At 50.7% G+C, this 24179-nt stretch overlaps 2 protein-coding genes across 13 annotated transcripts in view; one reads left to right on the forward strand and one right to left on the reverse strand.

Annotated features, from left to right (window-relative positions):
- The window catches only part of crebl2 (cAMP responsive element binding protein-like 2), a 49193-nt gene that overhangs the window by 13223 nt on the left and 11791 nt on the right, over window positions 1–24179 (reverse strand). For 3 of the 12 annotated variants that reach the window (XM_035401906.1, XM_035401905.1, XM_035401904.1), the window contains exon 1: window positions 9095–9195. Coding sequence is in view for 8 of the 12 variants with exons in the window: in XM_035401915.1 (XP_035257806.1) it covers window positions 9095–9157 (63 nt within the window). In the remaining 4 variants the exon portion in view is untranslated. Of the gene's footprint in view, window positions 1–9094; window positions 9197–9569; window positions 9662–9803; window positions 10034–17061; window positions 17173–17405; window positions 17458–19100; window positions 19179–19243; window positions 19335–24179 lie in introns of those variants that run through there. The other 9 variants (XM_035401917.1, XM_035401913.1, XM_035401915.1 and 6 more) reach the window with 8 other exon arrangements.
- Window positions 1944–16168, forward strand: LOC118219065 (D(4) dopamine receptor-like). Its single transcript, XM_035401900.1, has 6 exons — window positions 1944–2094; window positions 2425–2649; window positions 10356–10639; window positions 11093–11205; window positions 11803–12455; window positions 14593–16168. The coding sequence occupies exons 3-6, from the start codon at window positions 10403–10405 to the stop codon at window positions 14793–14795; spliced, it is 1206 nt and encodes a 401-aa protein (XP_035257791.1). The 5' UTR covers window positions 1944–2094; window positions 2425–2649; window positions 10356–10402; the 3' UTR covers window positions 14796–16168.

A 24179-nucleotide genomic window follows, 5' to 3' on the forward strand; every position in this document is an offset into this window, starting at 1 on the left:
GGCAGTCCTTCAGCTCTCCTCTCCAACACCGCTACGGTCACAGGGACCTACCGCCTGTCTCCTCTGCAGATAACCACTCATTTATTTAGAAATTAACAGGCCTGGATCATTAGCCTCAACAGAAGATATACATGGGTTTGCTTCCAAGCTGAAATATTTCCATTGTTGGTGCAGATTTTTCTTTAGGAATCATTTTTCATTCGAGCCCCATTATGGTCATGATTTTTTTTTGCATTTCAGCATCACACACGTAATACACGCGTATAAGTACACACATGCATAATACACACATGCACACATGTGCACGTGTGCGTACACACACACACACACACACACACACCAGATTGCACAATCAATTGCACATCTAACATATTAAAAAGCTGATTGTCGTGGGAAGTATTTGTTCAGATTTGGCATCGCACGCATTGCAATGTAAGGCTGTCTGTGCTGCATTTCCAGCAGACAGGTGAATGACCGCCGGTCTCTCTGCACAGTGACATGAAGGATGTGCATTATTTAGACCAGGGGACGGCGGGCCTAGCGGACTGGAGCTCCACAGAGTCTGGCGGATAAAGAGCATAAAGAGGTCTGACTCATCCCTCTGCCTGAGAGGACCTCCTCTCTCCCTCTGAAGAAAGCCAGTGCTCGGGCAGCACTCTGTTACCAGCCGCGGGTGTTCACTCCCCGTGCATCATCTCAAGGGAAACCTCCATTGATAAACGCATTTACACGCCCCTTATTAATACAACTGACAGATTAAATATTGACTGGGGTTGAAATTCTTCGGCTCAGGTTTTTTGACAGCCGCGCCCCTACCTGGGAATCACACCTGCATCACTCCGGCTTCGAGCCAGATCCTCTAAGGACGAGACCACTGTGTGTGTGTGTGTGTGAGAGAGAGAGAGAGAGAGAGAGAGAGGGAGAGATAGAGAGAGAGAGAGAGAGAGAGAGAGGGAGAGAGGGAGAGGGGGAGAGAGAGAGGGAGAGAGATAGAGAGAGAGAGGGAGAGGGAGAGAGAGAGAGAGACAGAGGGAGAGGGAGAGGGACAGAGAGAGAGAGAGAGAGAGAGGGAGAGAGAGAGAGAGAGGGAGAGAGTGAGACAGAGAGAGAGAGATAGGAGAGAGAGAGGGGGGAACAGAGAGAGACAGAGAGAGAGAGATAAACTCAGGTAATGGCATCAGTCAGAGTAAATGGCAGCAGGGGGAGGCGATACCTCATGCTGTAACTGTAGGGAAGGTGCGGGGCTCTTCATTTGTCACCATGGCGCTGACGCTGCCCAATCGACACAGAGCCTCCGGAACCGAAACCCCGCTCCCGCCGCCTGGGGTTCCAGTAAAGCCCCCCGACCCCCTGAGCAGGGCGAACGGGAAGCCTGACGTCCCATCAGACGTAATTGCCACTGCCAGGCCATTCAGAACATTTCGGGGATAAGGTCAGGGGGGACTCGCGCGCGCAACGCTGGTGAAAATGCATGAGCTCAGGTTCCGCGCCGCGGGTTGGCTGTCCGCTCGCATTTGGGCACGCCCGGCGCCCTGGACGCGGCCCAAAGGGGGCTCCCCTCCCCTGAGCCAGACACGGGCAAGGCTCACGCTTCCCGTGGGGGGGGGGGGGGGGAGGCTGAACGAGGAGAGCCAGTTTGAATGGACAGAAATGAACAAGATAAAAATGAGAGGCATTCTCAAGTCAACAATCCCGACTCCAACGCCAAACTGAAATGTCCTGTGAGCCTTTAAAGCAGCTCGGCTGGCCGAGTGTGCGCATGCAGAGGGGCTCACGAGCACAGACATTCCCGCGCTAGAGCTAAGACACGGTGGGCATAATGAAAGCGATTGTTTGCATCCGCTGAAGTGTGTGAAATTACGCTCAGCCGGGCGAACTTCACAAGCCCACCCGTTATCTCCGGCCCTCCTACGTACGCTCTCCACTGCGAGCTCCCTCCTTTCTGACTCAGTCCTGGAGATGCGAGCAGCCAGTCCGGCGTGGTCGGGCTGCCCGTCAGTCGGGACTGGTCCTGAAATAGAGCCCTTTGTGTTTGAGGAGCGGGGTGGCTGAGAGAGGAGGGGCTCTTTAAGGTACGGGAGGAGTGCACGGGAGGTAAGAAGATCCAGAGAGAGAGGGGGGGAGAGAGAGAGAGAGGGAGAGAGAGAAAGGGAGAGAGGGGGAGATAAAGAGAGGGGGAGGGAGAGGAGAGAGAGTGGGGGTAGAGAGAGGAGAGAGAGGGGAGGGAGAGAGAGTGAAGGAAGGTGTGTGGGAGCACATGGAGAGGAGGATTTCAGTCTCTCTCTTTCACAGTTAAGGTGATGCGGGCAGAATTTTAGAATAAGGATTATCACACAGCAGACACAGCAGGCTGTCTCTGAGGAAGACAAAAAAATAAAAAATAAAACACCAGCCTGAATAAAACAGCTCAAAACTTTTTTTCAGTGACGGGAGTGGAATGGAGAAGAGTGGTGGGGACTGACGAGTGCCAGATATCTGACTGACAGGTCATATATATGGAGACGGCGGGGAAACATGGCCACAGAGGAGGAACTCAGGCTTCAGAACTGACACGTTTCGGATTGAAAACCCTTTCCCAAGGACACGGGGATCTCGGTTCCGAACTTGCGTTCGATGGGTCGGAGTCTTCCGAAAGTCTTGATGGATTCTGTGAGTTCGCCTTTTCCCTTTCTTTGTCTTTTTTTATTGTCTGTTCCTAAAAGCCATATCATTGTTTTTTTGCACTGTGCGTATCTTTTCTGCTGGGTGTACCCATATCTGACTGCTATGAAGTCACACAACTAAACGGTCTGCTCTAAAAATAAACTGCCTGCATTATGCTAAGAAAAGAATAATGTAGCCAGTTGAATGACAGAAATCAGTAACTGAGGCATGTCTGAAACCAGAAAAACTAAAATAAATGTCCAGTCTGTATCGAACGAATGTAATATTTTCTTTCAGGCTTTTCTTTTCACGATTTAACAAAGCATATCAGGATGAATGGAAATGTAAATACCACTTTAGGAAGAATATGAAAACGGGCACTTTACGGGGGAACCGTTTAAAATGGAGAGAAACAGGTGTGCATACGGCAAGCGCTCTAGAAGCACGTTACAGAAGCCTTCATACACTGCAATAAGAACACAGGGGAAAACAGTGTATGTGTGGTTTTTTTGTTAGTTTTTTTTAATTGTACATTTAAAAAAAAAAGATGGATGTTAAAGCCAGGAATATTTCTCACCCAAATAATACGACTAGTTGAACATATTTGCAAGTACGGTGAGAGATTTAACACAATTATGCTGCGTATTTTTTCATGGGAAAAGAGGTGAACCCTTTTAAGAATCAGCTGAAGCAAAAACAAATGTATTCCATTCAAGCGTAATGGCGCTCATCGTTGGTGAAGTGAGCAACAGCAGAGGAAGCGCTGCTTTGTTCGCTGTGCTCGGCCCCAGAGCAGAAAGCCCTCGAGGGAAAAGGCAAGGAGACTCCGATGTGCCGGTAGCGCCAGCTGACCTTATATCCATGCCACACACAGGTCCTGTCCTGAACCGCAGCTCTTCCATATGACCGAGCCTCCCGTGCACAGCACTGCCAGCTGACCTTATATCCATGCCACACACAGGTCCTGTCCTGAACCGCAGCTCTTCCATATGACCGAGCCTCCCGTGCACAGCACTGCCAGCTGACCTTATATCCATGCCACACACAGGTCCTGTCCTCAACTGCAGCTCTTCCATATGACCGAGCCTCCAGTGCACAGCACTGCCAGCTGACCTTATATCCATGCCACACACAGGTCCTGTCCTCAACTGCAGCTCTTCCATATGACCGAGCCTCCAGTGCACAGCACTGCCAGCTGACCTTCTATCCATGCCACACACAGGTCCTGTCCTCAACTGCAGCTCTTCCATATGACCGAGCCTCCAGTGCACAGTACTGCCAGCTGACCTTATATCCATGCCACACACAGGTCCTGTCCTCAACTGCAGCTCTTCCATATGACCGAGCCTCCAGTGCACAGCACTGCCAGCTGACCTTATACCCATGCCACACACAGGTCCTGTCCTCAACTGCAGCTCTTCCATATGACCGAGCCTCCAGTGCACAGCACTGCCATGGCCTTCAATGCCTTTCACCTCACCTGCTCTTACAGTCCCATCCATCCATCCTTCCGTCCATTCACCCATCCAACCATCCTTCCATCCATCCATCCATCCTTCCGTCCATTCACCCATCCAACCATCCTTCCATCCATCCATCCATCCTTCCGTCCATTCACCCATCCAACCATCCTTCCATCCATCCATCCATCCTTCCGTCCATTCACCCATCCATTCATCCATCCATCCTTCCATCCATTCATCCATCCATCATCCATCCATCCATCCATCCATTCATCCATTCATCCATTCATCCATCCATCCTTCCATCCATTCACCCATCCATCGTCCATTCACCAATTCATCCAGCCATCCATTCACATACGTACATCCATCCATCCATTCATCCATTCACCTATACATCTATCCATTCATTCACCCATCCATCCATCCATTCATTCACCCATCCATCCATCCATTCACACATCCATCCATCCATCCATCCATCCGTTCACACATCCATCAGTTGTATCATGTTTCAGGTTCACACAGCGAACATGGATTTATTCATTTTCTCAGCCGTTGTGCGAGCTCTGGCTCGCGCCCCTATGCATATGTCGATCCGCTGGTGTCAGTGCTCAGTGTATTGCCACTGTCACTTGAGCAGCTTGAGGGCTTATCTCTGTAATCCTGCAATTCGAGTACCGTTCCCGAGGTACTCTTCTAAGGCTTTTATTCAAATAAGTAACTCCACACACACTCTAATTTTTGTACATTTGTGCTTAAAAATGAAACAGTAGTGGCAGTTGGAGCTGCGAGGCGGCTCAGTGCAGTGGACTGCACAATGGCAGTGCTGAAGAGCCGAACATGCAGGAAGTGTAACAAACAGTAATAGCGGTATTTTTCATTTTCCAGAAAAGTTTTTTGTTGTTGTATAAGTGGCCTTTAAACTGCATTGTTTTCATTGGACAGCTGTGGCTGTTTGTTTCTGGTTAAAAGGGCCATCTTGTCCCCTTCAGGTCTTAACATGACACAGCAGTGATGTTGCCATTTGTCAGGCTAACTCTGTGGAATATATTCACGACAAAGCCTCCCCCCTCCCCCCCCCCCCCCCCCCCGCAGTCCCCACAGAGTCCATCCCTAACATTTTAGTAATTTCTGGTTTCCGGTTTTTATTGGAACCTGCCGGAATGATTTCATTCGTGCTCACGGGCCAGCCTTTGGAAGCGCTCCCGCGGGTTCTGTGCCAGAACGCGCTTAAATCAGCCCGTGTTCGGCACCATTGTTAGCGCCACTCGGCTTAAGCCACACGGCGCTCCTGCGAGTAATTTTCCCTTTCGTTGTCATGGTTTCGGAATCTTATAAGCAGAGGCTGTCGCTGATTTATTCGGCGCTGTTTAATATGGGCCTGGTAAACATCTGTTACATTTTTTCCTATTTTTTTTTCTTCTTTTCGTTCACACTTCAGATCATCAAAGCAGAGTTTTGTCAGCGATTTGTCCACTTAAGTGCCGTGGGCAGCGGCGGGTTCAGAGACGGGCGCGGCGCGCGTCCTGTCGCGCAGTAAATGAACAGCGCCCTCTCACAGCCCGCTGCACCCGGAGCGGTCAGCCTGGGCCGTGCTGGGGTGAGGCAGCCGAGCCGGTTCAGCGCGCGGCGGGCTGGAGAATTCAGGTCAGCGCTCCGGGTCGGGGCGAGAGCGCTGGCCTGAGCAGCCAGACGGAGGCGGCCGGGGGAGGCGGCCGGGGGCGGCGGCGGCAGCGTGCTGAACCAGACAGAGGCGACAGGTAGACCGGCCCCCCAGCTCTAAAGACGGAGCGAGTCAGAGCCGCTCTACTTTGCGTGGGATACCAAGAGCCATTCAAATCCATCCATCCATCCCTCCATTACCTAGCCCACTTATTCCTGGTCAGGGTCGCGGGGGCGGCTAGGGCCTATATCCCAGCATGCACTGGGGGAGAGCCAGGAATACATGCTGGACCGGTTGCCAGTCCGTTGCAGGGGCCTTTGAAATCTGTATGAGAATGGAAGCCAGAGTTTACTACCTTTCCATTCTAAGAAAACGCGCGTTTTGTATTGCATCGCATAACAATGGGCGTGCAGAGGTCTAATGCATATTAAGTGCTATCATATTGAGCTAGATTGTTCTTCAGCCGTGGAAATGACCTTTGGAATCACACTGAATATTGAACAAGCAATAGAGACCCAGGTTCCAGCACACTCCACTGCACAAATACAAATTAATCTCCGTAGGGATTCTCCAACCACATCAGGGATCAACAGCTCGACGTTTTACCGCACAAAGACAAGCTATCACAGTTCACACAACGACTGAATTAACAAAAGGTATAGCTCAATCTGTTCTTACGATAAATGTTCAAGTTTGGCTTCTTAGTTTCGCAAATTACTTGATTACAACAAGTAAAATCACACGTTTTATCAGTGCATAAAGATGTCAACAGCCTGTTTCTCCCTTGCTACATTCCTACAACGTATATCGGTCTCTCACAATGCTGACAATTACACAGCGCCTTCCGTGATAAACTCTGACACCACTTCTGTTCTGTAAGGCGTACGCGATGCTGTCGTTTAAAAGGGAACGCTCCGGCTCGCCGTCGCTGAAGGCCGTTCCTCCGGACCCCGGTTTGCAGTTCCGCTGCGCTCCAGTTCTGCAGGCCGAGCGCGCCGGCTGCGTGGCCGTGGGACCGTTCACAGTCAGGAGCAAAGCTAATTGAACGAAAGGTCAGGTGAAGAGTCCGGAGCGTCAGATCCTCCAGCTTAGCGGACGTCAATTAGCCTCGGAGCGGACGGTCGGAACAAATGAGCCAGACTCCTCTCTCGAGTAGCACGAGCGACCGGCGCGACTGTGCGTCCCAGAGACTGTGCAGTGTGGCACAGACCCAAAGAAGGACCGTCATACGCAGAGTCTGGACCAGTATGAACTGGACCTGTTTTAGCCTCTCATTTCCTTCATTTTACACACATTCACTCTAAACATCGATACTCACCATATGTTCCTTTCACTTCACACACACAATATTACGTTGTTTGGAGAAAAGCCAAGATGCTTGAAAGCAGTTCAAACTCAACTGTTGCTCTCGACCGTATTTCCACAGGTATCATTTTTAGCTTTGAAAGCCATCATGAATACTGTATGTTTACCTCTGATTATACTGAACAGAAAAACACATTTAAAAACCTTTCACACAAGATCCACAATGCACTGCACCACCTGATCCCATCATTCAGTCCTCCTGCCTAATGTTAAAAAACAGGTCATTTTAAATAACAAAATCTACAGATGTCTATTTATAAATTATAGACATCTATAATCTATAATCTGTATATCTGCTGTTCATTGAAGTACATATGAATATGTATATAATTCATATGAATATATGAAAATATACAAATGTATGGACACTTTTAACTGCAACATCAGTAGAACACAATGAGACAAGGCAGCATTTTGTTTCTGTGCATTTCAGTGTCTGTGTGTGTGGTTGCGCACGCGTGTGTGACTGTGCGTGTGTGTGTGACTGTGTGTGTGCACGTGTGCATGTGCGTGTATGTGTGTGTGTGTGCGTGTATCGCTGCAGATGTCAGCACCGTAAAAAACAGATTATTGCAAATATGTTTTACAGTGACGTGCAGAACAACCCGCATCACTTCCTGTCCCCCCCCCCTTCCACCTGGGGAAGGCTGCGGTATCCAGTTTCCTCCGTGATGCAGTTTGACATTTCGCTCGTAATTAGCCCTCGCGTCGCGCTCGTCCGGTGCACAGCTGCGGCGCAGCGGCATAAATTAAGTGAAAGTCGCCGCCATCTGTACGACGAGCCTCGATTTCATTCCATAAAAGGCATCTGTAGACTATCTGTAATACTCTCTTTCCCCTGGCAGCCCACACCGGGAAATGGAGGGTCATTACAGTCACAGACAGGCCTGGGTCGTGACCTTCCTCTGAGGCCCGGCCCAGCGCGACCGGCCAGGACAGGAGCTGCCCGACACGCTTCCGCAGGCTCTGGGTCAAACTCCAGGGCACATTATGCTAAAATGGTGCCAGGCCGTTGCTCGTGTGTTCCATCCCAAAGGTCAGCACTCAGACATGAGAGCCGGTGCAGAAGTAGGGCTACGTGTTCCACGCTGGTATTTTTGCGCTGATAAGATGAGAGGATTTGAATTGCAGAAACGGGCTTGGAGACGCAGGGTACCTCAGACGCCCCCCCTCCCCCGCCCCGGGACGGAACAAAAGCAAACGGAAGCTGCCCCCGCCTCCTGGTAGCCCCTTCAGATCTGATAACGGCGACGGCAGTGGCGATTCGCGGCGCTGTCATCTCGTCCTTTTATTCCGCGCGCTGTCCAACACGGCTCCCGTCGCGCCACCATCGCACGCACTCAGTCTGACCTTTCTGATGTGACACCCCCCCCCCCCCCCCCGCCACCCAACCCCCCAACCCCCCAACTGCACGGATCAATCGCCCCAGAAGCGGAGTCCGAGTAAGAAAGCGGCTCCAGGGCGTCCCGTGTAGCTGTACCTGGGATAAGCCGACCCCCCCCCCCCCTTCTCTCCTCTCCCTTTCAGATGCCCTGCCTCCACTCTGGGGACAGTTCACATTAATTTCTAATTATACCCCACCATTATCCTTTATCCATTTCCATTTTCTTATACCTGCTTACTCCTGGCTCCTATCCCAGCATGCATTGGGCGAGAGGAATACACCTCGACAGGCTCCAAATCTGTCCCAGGACTCACATAGTAGGACTTTTAAAGTTTCACTGTGTATCTGCATTATTCCTCTATAGAAAACGACAAGCCGCACATCTTCAGACAGTGCGGGCAGAAGCGGCAGCAGACCAAGTGTGTTCTGGGTGCGTGTGTGTGTGTGTGTGCAGCTCTGAACAGAGCAACCCAAGCTCGGGCGGTCATGCAAATACAAAAAACTCTAAACCTGGACAAAAAACAAGAAAGGGGACGAGCAAGAGCCCAGAGAGAGAGAGAAGCCATTTCCTACCGTTCGTTTCCGGGTTTCTCCCCCCTCCTCAGGTCCACAGTGAAGGGGCTCCTGCTGTGTCATGCCTTTGTGTGAGGGTGACGGGCTCTGCAAGGGAATCACAGCCTTAGTGTGTGCTCTTTTTCTCCCATTCTACTAAAATTCACATTTTCACTTTATTTCTGAAGCAGTGGGTTTGCGGCAAAGGCGAAACGCGCATCAGTCACTATCATTGTCTCTCCAGGTGATTCCTTAGCTGTGGGAATGATCATTTTAATCAGGCTGAAGCGCAGTGGATCTCCACAGCGGCCGTGAGCAGAGGAGGCTGCTCCCTGTTAATGATGATTAAAAACCTCCAGCCCGTTTCAGAGGGAGGCGCGCAGAACAAACATTTTCGTTTCAATCAGGCGCAAACCGGCCGCGGCGCCGCGCGCACGTGCCACGCGCTCCTCTGTGCGGCGGGGGGAAAGCGGATGGTAGCCATGGCGACCCTCACCTGTTGCCGTAGGAGACGGAGCTCCGACAAAGCGTGATTATCTCATCTGATGCCTGCGAGCCGCGGGCGGACTGACGGGGGGGGGGGGGGGCGGCCTGAAAAGCTGCACGTTTGGACGGGATTCAGAACATTTCAGTGGTATGGATTCTTTGCCAAAAAAATAAAATAAATTCAGTAATAATTATATGAATAAATGCCAGACTGCCAGAACAATAAGAGCCTCAGGCGTCGTACTTTCAGGCTGGCCGTTTCCCCGGGAACATGGCTGCCGATTGCGCCGCTGCTGGCTCTCCTCCTCTCTGAGGCACAGCGGGCTGGCAGCCCCGCGCTCTCCTGCTCCCCCGGCAGGTGTGCTGCCTGTCAGCAGCGCTGTGTGGAGGAGCACTGCCTCTGTACACATGCCTGTCACAACCCACACTGCAGGGGTCCGTGGGACTGCTGCATAGCCCCCCACACTGAGAGGAATCATGGGACTGATACCTGACCAAACACCCCCCCCCCCCCACATACACAGTAAGGGCTCATGGGACTGATACATGACCAAACACCCCCACACACACACTGCAAAGGCTCATGGGACTGATACATGACCAAACACCGCCCCCCCCACACACAGTAAGGGCTCATGGGACTGATACATGACCAAACACCCCCCCACACACACAGTAAGGGCTCATGGGACTGATACACAACCCAGCTGTGGTGTCCTGTGTCTCTGTGGTAAATACCTGGGTGGCTGTGAGAGTTTTTATTTAACCTCGGGTTCCATCCCCCCCCCCCCCTCAGATGCCGACACCAGACCTGGGGCAGCGCTGTAGTTCGGGGTCTCCATCATGGTCAATGTGACGTCCGCTGAGGCGGCGGGGCGGGGCGACGTGCGCTACAACGTGCTGGCGCTGCTGTTCGGCGTGCCCCTCATCCTGGTCATCATCCTGGGGAACATCCTGGTGTGCCTGAGCGTGCTGACCGAGCGCTCGCTGAAGACCGCCACCAACTACTTCATCGTCAGCCTGGCGGTGGCCGACCTGCTGCTGGCCGTGCTGGTGCTGCCGCTGTACGTCTACTCAGAGGTCAGCCTCGTCACGTCATCAGCTTGCGCCAGCCGCGCCCACACCGCAGTCTACGCCACGGCGCAGAGTGACTATTTAAGCAAACTCAAGTTTAGGCCAGGCTTGTGCTAACTAACCGTACTCCCCGTGTAGCTCTATCCCCAACCCTGACAACAAGCCCTGCCTTCAAGGTGTAATACTGAACCAACATCAAGAACCAATTGTTCATCAAACACTTCTCCCACACACTTACATGGAAGATAAATATTGCTAGCCATAGGCTTACTCTACACAATTAGGGTTGAGGTGGCACAGCAGAGACCCAAGAACACAGCACACCTGGCAACTCCACCGGAGAGAGAAAATGAAATAAACTGAGAAGGCATTTTGAGGTCGTAACGTTGGCATGTTTTACCTGAGCCCACGCTAACAGACTGTGTCCTGACTTGACGACCTCTTTGTGCTTGTGCTCAGTTCCTCGGCGGCGTATGGACGCTGAACACGTACATCTGCGACGCCCTGATGACCATGGACGTGATGCTCTGCACCGCCTCCATACTGAACCTCTGCGCCATCAGCGTTGACAGGTGAGGGAGATTCTCGAGCTGTGCGGGAGCGTTAGATAAAGTCTCCGCTTGAATCCAGTTTGTGTCGAATGGCCTTTTTGTGTTCTTGGAAAAGGAGAACTGGGGCGTAGGAACGATGTAACTGCCACGGCAAGTCCAGAAGAGGCATCTTTAAACTTTGTTTGACTGCCTCTTCCGCCATTTTAATCATGTTTGATGAGGAGAGCAGGACATTCGGCTCATTTGCGCTGTTCAATGCTTGTAAAAACGTTACTTTAGCCCGCACTCACACAGCGCGCAATAAAGAGAATTAGAGAGAATGTTTACTTAGAGCTTGGAGCCACTTCCTTAGCCATGCATTTCTAATGCGGTACTGTCAGGAAAATACACCCTTCACTCCATCTGTCACTCGTACGGTTTCTAAATCACAGTTAAGAGGCACAGACTAATTTCCTTCTGTTGTAAAGCACAACATCCAGTTAAATAATTGTCTTCTTTCAACAAAGACGATAGGCACTGTTTTTGTTATTGTTCCTAATTTGGCTCTCTCCCCCCCCCTCTCTCGCCCGCCCGCTCTCTCTCTCTCTCTCGCCCGCCCTCTCTCTCTCTCTCTCTCAGGTACATAGCGGTGGTGGTCCCGCTGAAGTACAACCGGAACGAGTTCAGCGCGCGGCAGCTGGTGCTGATCTCGGCCACCTGGGTGCTGTCGCTGGGCGTGGCCAGCCCGGTCATCTTCGGGCTGAACCAGGTGCCGGGGCGCGACGCCAGCGTGTGCCGGCTGGAGGACGACAGCTTCGTGGTGTACTCCAGCGTGTGCTCCTTCTTCGTGCCCTGCCCCGTCATGCTGCTGCTGTACTACTGGATGTTCCGGGGGCTCCGCCGCTGGAGCGCCGGCCGCCGCTCCCACCTGCTCCGCCCCGACCGCCGCTTCTCCCTGGGCCTGGCCGGCCTGCGCCGCCACGGCAGGTCAAAGGTCAAGTACCTGATGCCCGGCCTGGGCCCCGGGGCCACCGCAGAGCCGGTGCCGTCGGTGCTGCTGCCGGGGCTGTCGGGCCTGCCGGGGCTGCCGGGGCTGCCGGGGCTGCCGGCCCCCGAGAGCGACGCCGACCCGGTCACGGGCCAGATGGACAGCGCTTCGGACGCCGAGGGGGCCGAGAGGGCCCGGCAGGGGGGCCCCCGGGAGAACGGGCTGAGGGCCCGCGGCTCGGCCAGGAGGGCCCGGGTGAGCGGCCGGGAGCGCAAGGCCATGAAGGTGCTGCCCGTGGTGGTAGGTGCGTGTCACCGCGGGGCGGAGTCACGGGCGGGGTCAAGGGCGGAGTCACTGTGGGGCGGAGTCAGGGGCGGAGTCAGTGCAGGGTGGAGTCAGGAGTGGGGCTGTAACGCATTGTCAGACACTGGCGCACTTTATCTCACAGCAGCGGAGACAGGGGAGACAGAAACCAGGCTGAGTCACAGCCCCCTCGCAGATAAAGTCAGATACAGGCGGGGCACGTGAGATCAGAAACACTTTCACAGTCTCGTTTAGCCGGGGGGCGGCGGCCTTAGCAGCGCAACAGCGAGCAGCACGGGGGAAGGAAGGATCCGGAACAGGCAGTGCTCCTAAATGACATTTGAGTTTACGCCAGACGACGTTCTCCCGTGCTTTTCCGGGCGTCGTCACGGGTCCCGCGTGCCGGCGTGTAACAGAGAGAGGGAGGCGCGAGCCAGAAAAGGAGCAGACGAAGGAGGCGCAGATGGCGGATTAGCCGAGCTGACGGAGGAAGGTGTCGGCGCTTAATTAGGAGCTGAATGGCGCTGTGTCTGCACTTTGAATGAGTCAGGCAGCCGGTCTGAGAGCGCCAGCCGCACAGCGCTGGAACAGGGGCTACAGCCGGGTCCAGGGAGCTGTGGATTAAACTGCGCTTCGTTTTTATATAAAAATCTACAATTTTCAGAATTGCAATTTCGGCCTAAATGAAAACCGGGCGAGGCTTTTTGGCTAAAATCGTATTAAAATTGAGCAGAAAGAGATTGGGAGCCATCTGTTCCTTTAGAAATTTCTATTTAGGAAATTATCTTTAACTGCTGTAGCAGAGACACTTAAGACACTTTGTATGTGTGCGTGTGTGCGTGAGTGCGTGTGTGAGTGTGTGAGTATGTGTGTGCGTGCGTGAGCGTGTGAGTATGTGTGTGCGTGCGTGTGTGTGAGTGTGTGAGTATGTGTGTGCGTGTGTGTGTGAGTGTGTATGTGTGTGCGTGCGTGTGTGTGAGTGTGTGAGTATGTGTGTGCGTGCGTGTGTGTGAGCATGTGAGTGTGTGTGTGCGTGCGTGTGTGTGTGAGTGTGTGAGTATGTGTGTGCGTGCGTGTGTGTGTGAGTGTGTGAGTATGTGTGTGCATGCGTGTGTGTGAGCGTGTGAGTGTGTGTGTGCGTGCGTGTGTGTGTGAGTGTGTGAGTATGTGTGTGCGTGCGTGTGTGTGAGTATGTGTGTGCGTGCGTGAGTGCGTGTGTGAGTGTGTGAGTATGTGTGTGCATGCGTGTGTGTGAGCGTGTGAGTGTGTGTGTGCGTGCGTGTGTGTGTGAGTGTGTGAGTATGTGTGTGCGTGCGTGTGTGTGAGTGTGTGTGTGCGTGCGTGAGTGCGTGTGTGAGTGTGTGAGTATGTGTGTGCGTGTGTGTGTTCATGTGAATGTGTGTGCGTGCGTGCGTACGTGTGTGTGTTCATGTGAATGTGTGTGCGTGCGTGCGTACGTGCGTGTGCTTGTTGCCTAGCTCTGCTCTGGTTTCCAAGGTGAGAGGCTGTCATCTCATGGCCGTATCATTGTCCCCTCATTATCCGTGGACTTCCTTTGATCCTCAGCACAGAATTTTAAAGAGCCACGCTCAATTTATCCCAAGACCCCAGATGGGGATGTGAGCTTGCTGTAATTCTACTAGCGAATACACACACACACACACACACGCATATGCACATAAATGTGTCCTGAAATCGACCATGGCTCGATCATTCTATACTGAACACTGGGGGCATGACGTTCAGCAATTATATGAAACCTTACGGTAGAAAATTTTGGCCAATAAACACAGAAAGTTGAAGAAAAAAAAATGCCTTGGCATGAGTTTTAGCTTCAGCATTTCCTATGCCTGGAAATAAAAGTACAGCATGTTATTTCAGCACAAGCTTTTGTTTCCAAGGCCTTTGTTTTGAATTGTGTATTCGTATGTGTGCTATAAAAAAAAAGAATATCGTATAAAATGTATCAGCAATTTAGATCCTTGGAACATTAGCCCTGACTACTCCAGTGAAACTCCAGTCATCCGTTAAACAGGGTTAAAACTGAGTGCTCCATTTGTATGGTTAACTCACGGTCACAGAGACCACACAGAGGTGACGTTCCCCCTCTCCTCCTCCCCCCCTGTGCCCGCCCGCAGGTGTGTTCCTGGCCTGCTGGACGCCCTTCTTCGTGGTCCACGTCACCAAGGTCCTGTGCGCGTCCTGCAGCATCGGGCCGACGCTGATCAGCGTGGTGACGTGGCTGGGCTACGTCAACAGCGCCGTCAACCCCATCATCTACACCGCCTTCAACACCGAGTTCAGGACCGTCTTTCACAAGCTCCTGTGCTGCCAGACGTGAGCGGTCGCCAGCTCCCGCCTGTGCCGGAAAGAGCCGGAGAAAGGGTCGCGGTTAAGGAGCAGATTTCCCACAATGCCTTAGTCTTGAACTGAATGATGTCAAATGCCAGTAGTAAAAATGCACTATATGGCACTGGTCCAACTGTATGGAGTTCATATCTGTAAATTACTGCTTGAGTACGGTAGAGTCTACATCAAGCTCAGCCCATAGCCCAGAGGCATAAAAACCTGTGAATATGTGAATATGTGTAACGTCCGTGTAGAATCTGTGCAGTTTTTCATATTAAAAAAATGAAATGGGAAAAAATACATTAAAGTACATGAATTTTAAATGAAATACATTTTTTTTTTTTTTACCCGGGAATACAAAAAATGGACAATTTATGACATTGTTTCTTTACGTAACACATACTGCTTCCTAAAGGATTTGGCTCCCCTGGCAACAGGGACAAATGGATGACTGCCTGGGATACAGCATTTCAGTTGAGAACAGAGCTGTATTTCATACTACATGCTCTCACGCGCCACAGGGGCGATCGCCTCTTTATCCAGGAAGAGGAACGGTACCCTGACAGAATGCACATCGGGGGGCTTCTGACGTCGCGTGGACACCGAAAAACATTCCGGTTCATCGTGTCGAGTGACCAGCCGCGCTGAAGAGCCGCAGAGGCTGTGTGAAGACGTCAACATTGCAGTCGTGTGAACTGTGCTCTTTTGTCAGTGGTGGAAAACAATAAAGAGGAAATTAATCCAAAACTGCAATGCAAGTTTCCACGCTTTTGTTTGGTGAGGTTTCTGAGACAGGAAAGCACTGAAGTCCTAATAAATCTAAATGAGCAATTAGAACATGGAGCTTAATGATGAGAGTCGGCTTTTGGGCCCATCTGGATTGCCCGTTATCTAATTGGTGCGGCTGCACACTTTACACTTCAGACGAATCCCTTTGAATATGGGAGCTGGCGTGCGCCGTGGCAGATACTGATGAGAAGGCATCGGGCGCAGGGACGGGCCTGGTGACTCTGCGGGTGCACTCCTAATGCAGACTAATGCTGCCTGTAAACTATCCAGCGCAGCACTTAGAGCTTCTCAGTCAGGTGAATATAATAATACGTTTTTAATCACAAAGCCATCTGCTGAGACCGGGGAGGAGGAGCTAGGTATGCGGGGCATTTGGTTTTGGGATGGGAGATGGCTGGGGAACATTAACTCACCAGCTGTGAGGCAGAAAGTCCATTGGTAAGCATTTATAATTCTGGATTGTTTAAAATTTCAGTTTACTCACAACCATTTTTCTCCGACTTTCTTCCTTGTAATCCATCTCAGCCATTTTGTTTAATGTCGTTCTTCTTATTCATTAATAAAGAGGTCCCACAATGATGGAAGGTAGTGATGGGCAAGAGAAAGCCATCCATTCATCTGTTACCACTGCACAGGCTTTGCCAGAGAACAGTAACAAGGTTGAGCTGTGCCACTCTCAGTTTTTTGTGTTTTTTTGAGGAGGAGTCCTTATCTGCTCTTGGACAGCTACAAAGGGTGCACTGGCAGTCTTTACAAAATTCACCTTGCGTGTGCCAAAAGGGAAGGTAACCAAGGGAACCGCCTGATGTTGGCAGGGTACACAATTTGGGCTCCTCCAAAAAGAATTTTGTAGTTCGTTCACACTTAATCCTTTACCAATGCACATTCCTTACTTCAAATAATGGTCAGCGGTGTTCGTTTTTAAATAAAAATATTTTTTTTATCCAAAGAAGGCATCCAGGAAAGTAATCTTACCCAAAAATAATTAGAAGCACGATAAAGGGAGACTGACAGATAACCTTGGGAAATCTACAATGTAAAAATATGTCTCAAAACTGATTTTAAAACTTTTAATTAAGGGCAGAATAACTCACTCCAAGAAAATTATTAACCCCTCGACCCACGGCAAATTCACACGTGTGGAACTTAAGTGCCTTATCAGACCTTATTGATTTTGTTAATTGCCATTTCCATATCACGGAATCAGAAATTAGACTCGCAGAAATGGAAAATTACAGCAAAACACCGAGATAATGGGCTGAGTTGTTTGCCTGGCTCCAGTGCAGGTGTTGAGCTGGTTCTTTCACGCTGCGTGGTGTTGACGCAATGCCAGCACATGCTTGGATTTGATCACAGAAACAATCTATAATCTGCGGAATGTTTGCTCTCACACCCCATTCGTTTGCTTAATTAGCGCTCGCTGATGACAGCGTCTGACGGACTGACCGCCCTGAGCTCTCCATCCTCACCCTCCAGCTGCTGCTGAGGCAGTCCCACTCAATCCTCTGTCCTCCAGGTTTTAGTAATGGAGGGCGGCACCAAAATCCATGGACATCCAAAAAAAAGTTCTTAAAAAGTGTCTAAAAAAGTACAAATGCCTGTCACAGGGGTGGCACTCAATAGGTACATAGATTATATACAATTGGACCCCTGTCCAGCAATGCATGCAGTTATTCATTTGTAAAAATTTTTGCTTTTACAAATTTGTATACATTCCAAATACATTTTTTAGAACTCAAATAGAACATTGTTGTACTTCTGTTATTGTACAAAATAATTGCACATTACCATACGTTATTGTACCAAAATGTACCTCCGTAGTACCTTTATTTCTGAGTGCGGAGAGAGTTCCTGTTCCACAGCACCTATGACACGATATCACAGGTGTTAATGAGGTTTGACCACAAATGCTTATCGCATACTTATATTATAAGTGCATTTAACATGAGAAAAACTCAGAACACATCATGCATCACATCACAGCATAATATAGTACATACATAGCTCCTGTGGGTTTTCCTGTCAGTATTTCACAGACTGAGGTCATTTATGCTGGAATAAAATTTATGCTGGAATAAAAGATAAAAATTTTGCTTATGACGATTGAACACCTTTTTACGGATATGCCACTGTCTGTCTTAACTCTCACTGTATTGACCCTGTAATACTGAATTGTGTATGGTGAGGTAAAGCCATCAGGAGTGACACATCACTGATGTGTAGGGCTGGGCCGTTTACCTGAACTGTAGTCACATCCTGCAACACAGGACTCTGCTAAGTCCCTCATAAAGCAATCAGCTCATTGCAGGGTCTCAATAATCTCACTGAGTCATGAAGTTGTCCTGTGTAAAGATGGTAATTCCGACAGGGATCACCCAAAACGGACGTGCGTACTCTCAAGCTAAAGCTGACAGCCGACACTTTATCCTCACATTCACTGACTCATTTCAAATCCACTGAGCTGGACTAGAGAGCCAAATCAACAAAAATGACGTCACTGTCCCAGTACTTTTACATTTAACTGTAAAGCCAGCCAGTATTTCTATTTTCAAGTTTCCTATTGGTGGCACAAGCTATTTGATACAATAATGTGGACTGAGAGGGTTTTGACATCTTCCTTTTCCTGAATATAAGCACGAGCATTCATCACTTTTGTATTTCATTCTCCTCTGTTCAGACCCAACTTACTGCACTGCTATCTTGTAAAATGGAAGATTATCCATTTTATAACCCTCAACGCTCACTGTTACTCAGCCTGTTTTTATGCGAGAGAGGTTTATGATCGCTGCCATCTCATGTTTAAATGCCTATATTAAAACGAATACATTATTGCATATAATAATCTGCCTGGGCTGCTGCATGTTATGTTTTGTGCATTGCCCGTTGGCCCAGTTAACAGCATCTACTTAAATGACTGAACGGCAGCAGGAAGCGTAAATGTTAGTGATCGCTGTTCAATATCAGTGTTTTTGATTGGTGGAGCACATGGCCAATAATGCGTCCTGTGCTTTCTCATGCCTGTGGATAGGACACTAAGCCCCCATAAGCGATATATGAGAACGTGTCCTCGTACTTCTTTAGCTCTTGTTTCAGCCTGTTCAGTTTGAATGAATGTGCCAGATGCTGCACTGAGATGGTCAGATGGGCATCGGTGGAAAAGGGAAGGGGGGGGGGGGGGGGAAGCGTGTGGTTTTGGGAAGGGGTGTTCATCAGTATGACCTTATCTTCAGCAATGGCAGCGCCCCCGCCCCCACACACCTCCCCCACACATTAATATTTCGCCGTCGTCCTAAAGGCGGTCGGACCTGCTTACACCTGTGCACGAGTTATTGCCGCAAGGCAACAGGGACCTCGTGCCATCTGACGCGGTTATTGCTTCGCTGTGGAAAAAGGTCAGTGTGGAACCATGTGGAACTGAGGCTGTGTGTCACTGGTGACAAAGCCGTGCCAGTTTTTTTTTGTGTTAAATAGCACCGTTTGTACGTGTCACACCAGCTGCTGGACGTACCAGAGCTTTAATAGAAGTGCTGGTACATCCAGTTCAGCTCGGACCTTGAAGGAGGCTGTCGAGCGGCGCGTCCCGTTAAATTACTGTCGTGTATTGGAGCACTTCCTGGTACAGTATCCAATCTTGACAAGACCTGAACTGACCGTGGCTTGTGGTTGGCTGTTGTGTTCCCCAGTGAGGGAGGGGTTTCCACAGGTACAGGTGTCCTTGTCCAATTGTGCTAGAGGGGTCCCATCAGTCAGGGACCTATTACCCCCAAATACACAGGCACAAAGCATCTTATTCGGGGGATGGCACACTTAATACAAGCAGTAGGCTTAAAGAAATACAACCTAGGAAAATATTAGGATGGGTAAACCAATCATTTACAAACGTGGCCAATAAGGGCCATATACTTGATATTTTCTACTGTGGGGTTTCAGCAGAAAGACTGGCTTACAAATACACCTGGGCATTCCAAACGGGAGTACACTGAGTACACTACACTGAAACACACACACACACACACACACACACACATGCACACACACATACACCCACCCACACACACACACACACACACACATACACCCATACTCTCACACACCACCTGCACACACGGAAGACAAACTGATGGCAAGTAATTATGTCTTCATTAAGAATGACAAATTATTCATTTTTTTTGCTAATAATTAAAGGAAGACCGAAAATAACGACTAATGATTCCTGTCGTGACAGTTTTTTTTTTCTTTTTTATATCATACTCCTCACAAAAGGAGTATGGCGTTTTTCGAAAAGCGCACAAGGTTTTTAAATTACCTTTAATTAATAACCAGGCCAGTCACGAGGCTTGATGGTTAAACCATTTTGAAATAACAATGCGCCCTGGCTTGATTACAAACTATGCATGCTAATTATTTGCAATGTGCCATTAGCATTTTATCTCTTTGCCCGCTACCTTTCTCCATGGTGACACAGCAGTTTGTGTCATTATTACGACGCTCTAAATGGCAACGTCCACAGGCCTCTCATCACCACTAATGCCACCTCGGTAATGACAGACTGCGATGCGGAATTCTAAATGAAACAATGAGAGAAGCCGGGGTGCTCGGATGGACTGACACGTCCATATTAAGGCAAGCCGCTCCACGCACCCGGCGACCAATGAGGCGCCGGCCTCCGTCGCGCGGGCCTATCACGTTTCCTTCCTGGTTGGAGGCCCCTTAATTGAGAGCCGCGGTACAATGGCAGGCTCCAATCTGAAGAGTTCATAAGATAAGCTGAGCGTGCATAATAGGAACGGGAGCACTGGAAAGTGTCGTCGGGGTGTAATTGAAACTATTTAATTCCAACCCACCGTGAACAAAAGATAAGATTTTCAGTCAATTTTAAAGCAGTCTAATGATATAATAATTAATCGGCAGGGCAGCAGCAGCTTGTAAATGTGATGAATACAGGCTTATGGCCCGGGGGGGGTGGGAGGGAATCTCAGCTGGGGGGAGCGGGCCTCATCCAGGCAAGGCGCCGTTCTGGTTCCAGCGTGCACAGACAAGCCTCACAGCCTCGGTCCGTGTGCCAGTGCCGACCGTGGCCAGTAGCTCCACAAGGTGACACACAGCCGGTGGTAGCTGCACCCAGGGTCAGAGAGGGTTCAGTCGGTCGAGGTCATGCTCTCGTTATGAAACCCTGTAGCTCTCGGGCAGCGTCAGTCCTGTTTACTCCGCCAGGTGACGGACTGAACTGCCGGCTGCGTCGCTGCCTCAGAGAAACGGCCCTGGCTCAGGAGCGCCGTGCCGCTGCAGTGTGTGTTCAGCGGCGAGTCTCCTGTGGGCCTGCTGCCCCAGAGCACAGGCTCTGAAGCACCCGAGCACAGGCTCTGAAGCACCCGAGCACAGGCTCTGAAGCCCCAGAGCGCAGGCTCTGAAGCCGCTGAGCGCAGGCTCTGAAGCCCCAGGGCGAGGAAGAGGAGGAGGAGAAGCGGCCTTCAGAAGAGAAAGAGACGTCCGTCAGGTCAGTCCCGCCGCAGGAGCTCTGGCATGCAGACGGCTCCCCGCCCCAGGAGGCCTGTGTCGCACGCGGGCCGCTGTTTAATGAGGGAAGTGAGTCTAAAGGTTGGCGCCCTGGTGCCAGGTACGCTGTATATCAAAGCGATGTGACGGTGAAACGCAGAAAGGAGGACAGCGGCGTAATAATAAATGAATGCGGAAGACCGTATTAAATATGCAGAGAGCAGGGAGCTGGCGCAGACAGGGCCAAAGCCGAGAGTCTTGAGCGGGGCTCCGAATGCACTCAGCCTCAAACGCGCCTCGCTGTGAGTCTGTATGCTGATTGGGTGCTGGGACAGCGCTGCAGAGCGCTGGTAACAGCAGCCAGCTCGAGGGCGGGAGAGGCCTGACCCGGAGAAGCGCGTGCGGATAACAGCGCTGTCACCAGAGGCTCGGCTTGCCGGCCGTCGCACGAGATGCAGACTTCAGCGTCGCAGGAGCTCCCAGCAGTCACTGCAGTACGGTTCACTCGGAGGGATGCGTTTTGTGTGGCTTGGTCCGCGTAGCTATGGCAACGGACGGCTGCCTGGGAGATCGCGGCATCGCGCACGGCCTCGACAGGACAGAGCCGACCTATCGGGTCGACGGCGTGAAAGTTTCCTGGACGCACGGATGTCTCAAAAGCCAGTTCCGATTCTCCGGCTGAGGCTCGGAGAAAAGGTCGCAGGGAAAAATAAATAAATAACGACGGCAGACAATGGGGAAAAAAAACCGCCAATGAGCTCAAATGAAGTGAAGTGGAGAAATTGCCCTTTTGCAGAGAAAACAGAGCTTCACGCCTCCCGGTGCTCAGATTGCTAGACCGTTGATATCAATCCCCTCAAGACGCTTCCTGCACTCACTTATGGGAACACAGACTACACAAATTGACTTTTGCAGAAAGGAATATAACATGTAACATGAAACTTAATATTCAGCGATCTTTGAACTAACCCATGTACAGTACAGTACCTCAGGAAAAAAAAACATTAAATTTCGGAAGCACGTGAGTTCACTTCACTACTGAGATGGCTGGATCAAGTCACATGATGCCTTACAGAAGTGGTCCCATTCAGTTGAGATAATGGCCTTTTACACTGAAGTCCAGGGACACAGTTTTCAGACGGTCCCTTGTTCAGTCCACATAACACTTTAAACACCAGGATTTTCAAGCCAGTATTTGGAACCAATCACTGCTTCACCTTCCTATCTCATCTGTATCCTAGCAACCCTCCATCTCCCAGACTCATCCTCTCCTTCCCACAGGTGTCCCATTCATGACATCCACAGGGGTGGCACAATCAAGTTTCGGTCCCTCTGTGTCACAGCCAAAGACGTCACTAACTAAACCCTCCCTAAACCCTGGACTTTAGCTAAATTTCATTTGGTGACCCTGATCAATCAATCTTAGTTCTTTTTATTTATTTATTATTTTTTTTTACAAAAAAATGAACCAACAATTTGCAATTTAATTGGCTGACGGGGTCCATTATTGTTCATTTCCAATGAGCGTATTTTAGAAAATGCTACTCATGGCCCATGCATGGCAGCTTTCATGTAGCAAATGGCATTTGGTTGGAAACTCAGGCAGGTGCAGTATTACTGGAACAATGAGCAGCCAAAGCAAGAGCAGCAGTAGACATGCTACAGCCCGCTACAGCCCGCTACAGCCCTGCAAGGACAAGCAGCGGCGGGTCTGTGGAGTTCGGCGAGCGCATCGGTGCTCTGTTCTCCCCCTGTAATAAAGCCACTGGCACCTGAACAGAGGCCGCTTGCCTCCACTGAGACAACATCTAAAAAAAAAAAAAGATAATTAATGCGATCGTCCCCATTAGCCTCCGTTCACATGCTCTCAGGGTTGCCCTCCTGCTGCACTCACTCTGCGGGCTGGCAGAAGCAGCGCAGGCTGAGGCTAATTAGCACAGGAGCGGCTGTTAATGGAGGAGATCTGATGAGGTGAGGACACACGCTGGAATTTACACGAGGACAGAGACAATGCACAGCGGCCAACGACAGGCCCGCCAGCATCCCGTCCGCTCCTTACAATAACGAGATGACATAACACTGTTTCAAAAAGCACCCAGCGTAGCCAATCAAGAGGCTGACAGTTATGGGTCTTCACTCCTTCAGCATAAACATCTGATAGGACCTCGATGCGACGGTCCGCTGTAGTAACTTTTGCGGAGGGAAGTGGGGTTGGCTGAGCGCACATCGGATTGGAGGCCATGTCTGGTTTTAACGCCGTGTTGGTTCAGTGAGGCTGTGGGCCCCGCGCCATGCTCACACATTAACAGTAGCACTTTTGCTGGATCCCATTTGACCCCTAATGTACATAGAGCAGGATTAGGTGAGCACTGCACTCAAGCACCCAGCCGTATCCTCCAAACCAAAAGCGAGTTTGAGCCAGTGAAATCAGTTTGCCAGCGGAGTAACAAATGCCATTTAATGCCAATGAAACTTTCTCACGTAGCAGGAAAGAAACAGACCGTCTGTTAATAACAGGGTCAGAGCCGAATCCTATTTCAAGCCAATCGTGTCCCGAAGTGAATGTCAATCCATGTGAATGACAGGTCACCGACCATTAAACCGGTTATTATTCAGTCATTACACGGTTCGAGGCAGAGACTGGCAGCTGAAGTGAAAGGGAGCCGATCCTGGTGGTATTTCAGGCAACAGACGCGGTCAACGTGACAGGAAGCCAGCGAATGCTGTTCTGTAGCAGTTCAGGCAGAAAAACATGAGGGGGGGGGGCGAGAGGAGAGGGGAGGGCAGGCCTGTGTGTATGACCCTAATGCAGAGGACATGCCCCACAGCGAGCAGGTGCGAGCGCACGGCGTCCTCACCGCTGTGTCCCACGGGTCCGGTGAGCCACCGGCCCACGGGCGAAGCGAACACGTGGTAAAATCTGACCGCTACGGTCGCGCGCTCTGCTCTCCAAAGTCTCAAACTGCGTGTAAAAACCTCGTCCGGCGCAGCCCGCTGGAGCCTGAGCAGAGTGAGCGCAGCCGGAATGCCCAAGAACCCCTTGGACTGAGCCAGCGGCCCCGCCGGATTAGCATTAGCATTCAGGGCCCGC

This window comes from Anguilla anguilla, chromosome 19 (assembly GCF_013347855.1).
Source record: "Anguilla anguilla isolate fAngAng1 chromosome 19, fAngAng1.pri, whole genome shotgun sequence".
NCBI lineage: Eukaryota > Metazoa > Chordata > Actinopteri > Anguilliformes > Anguillidae > Anguilla > Anguilla anguilla.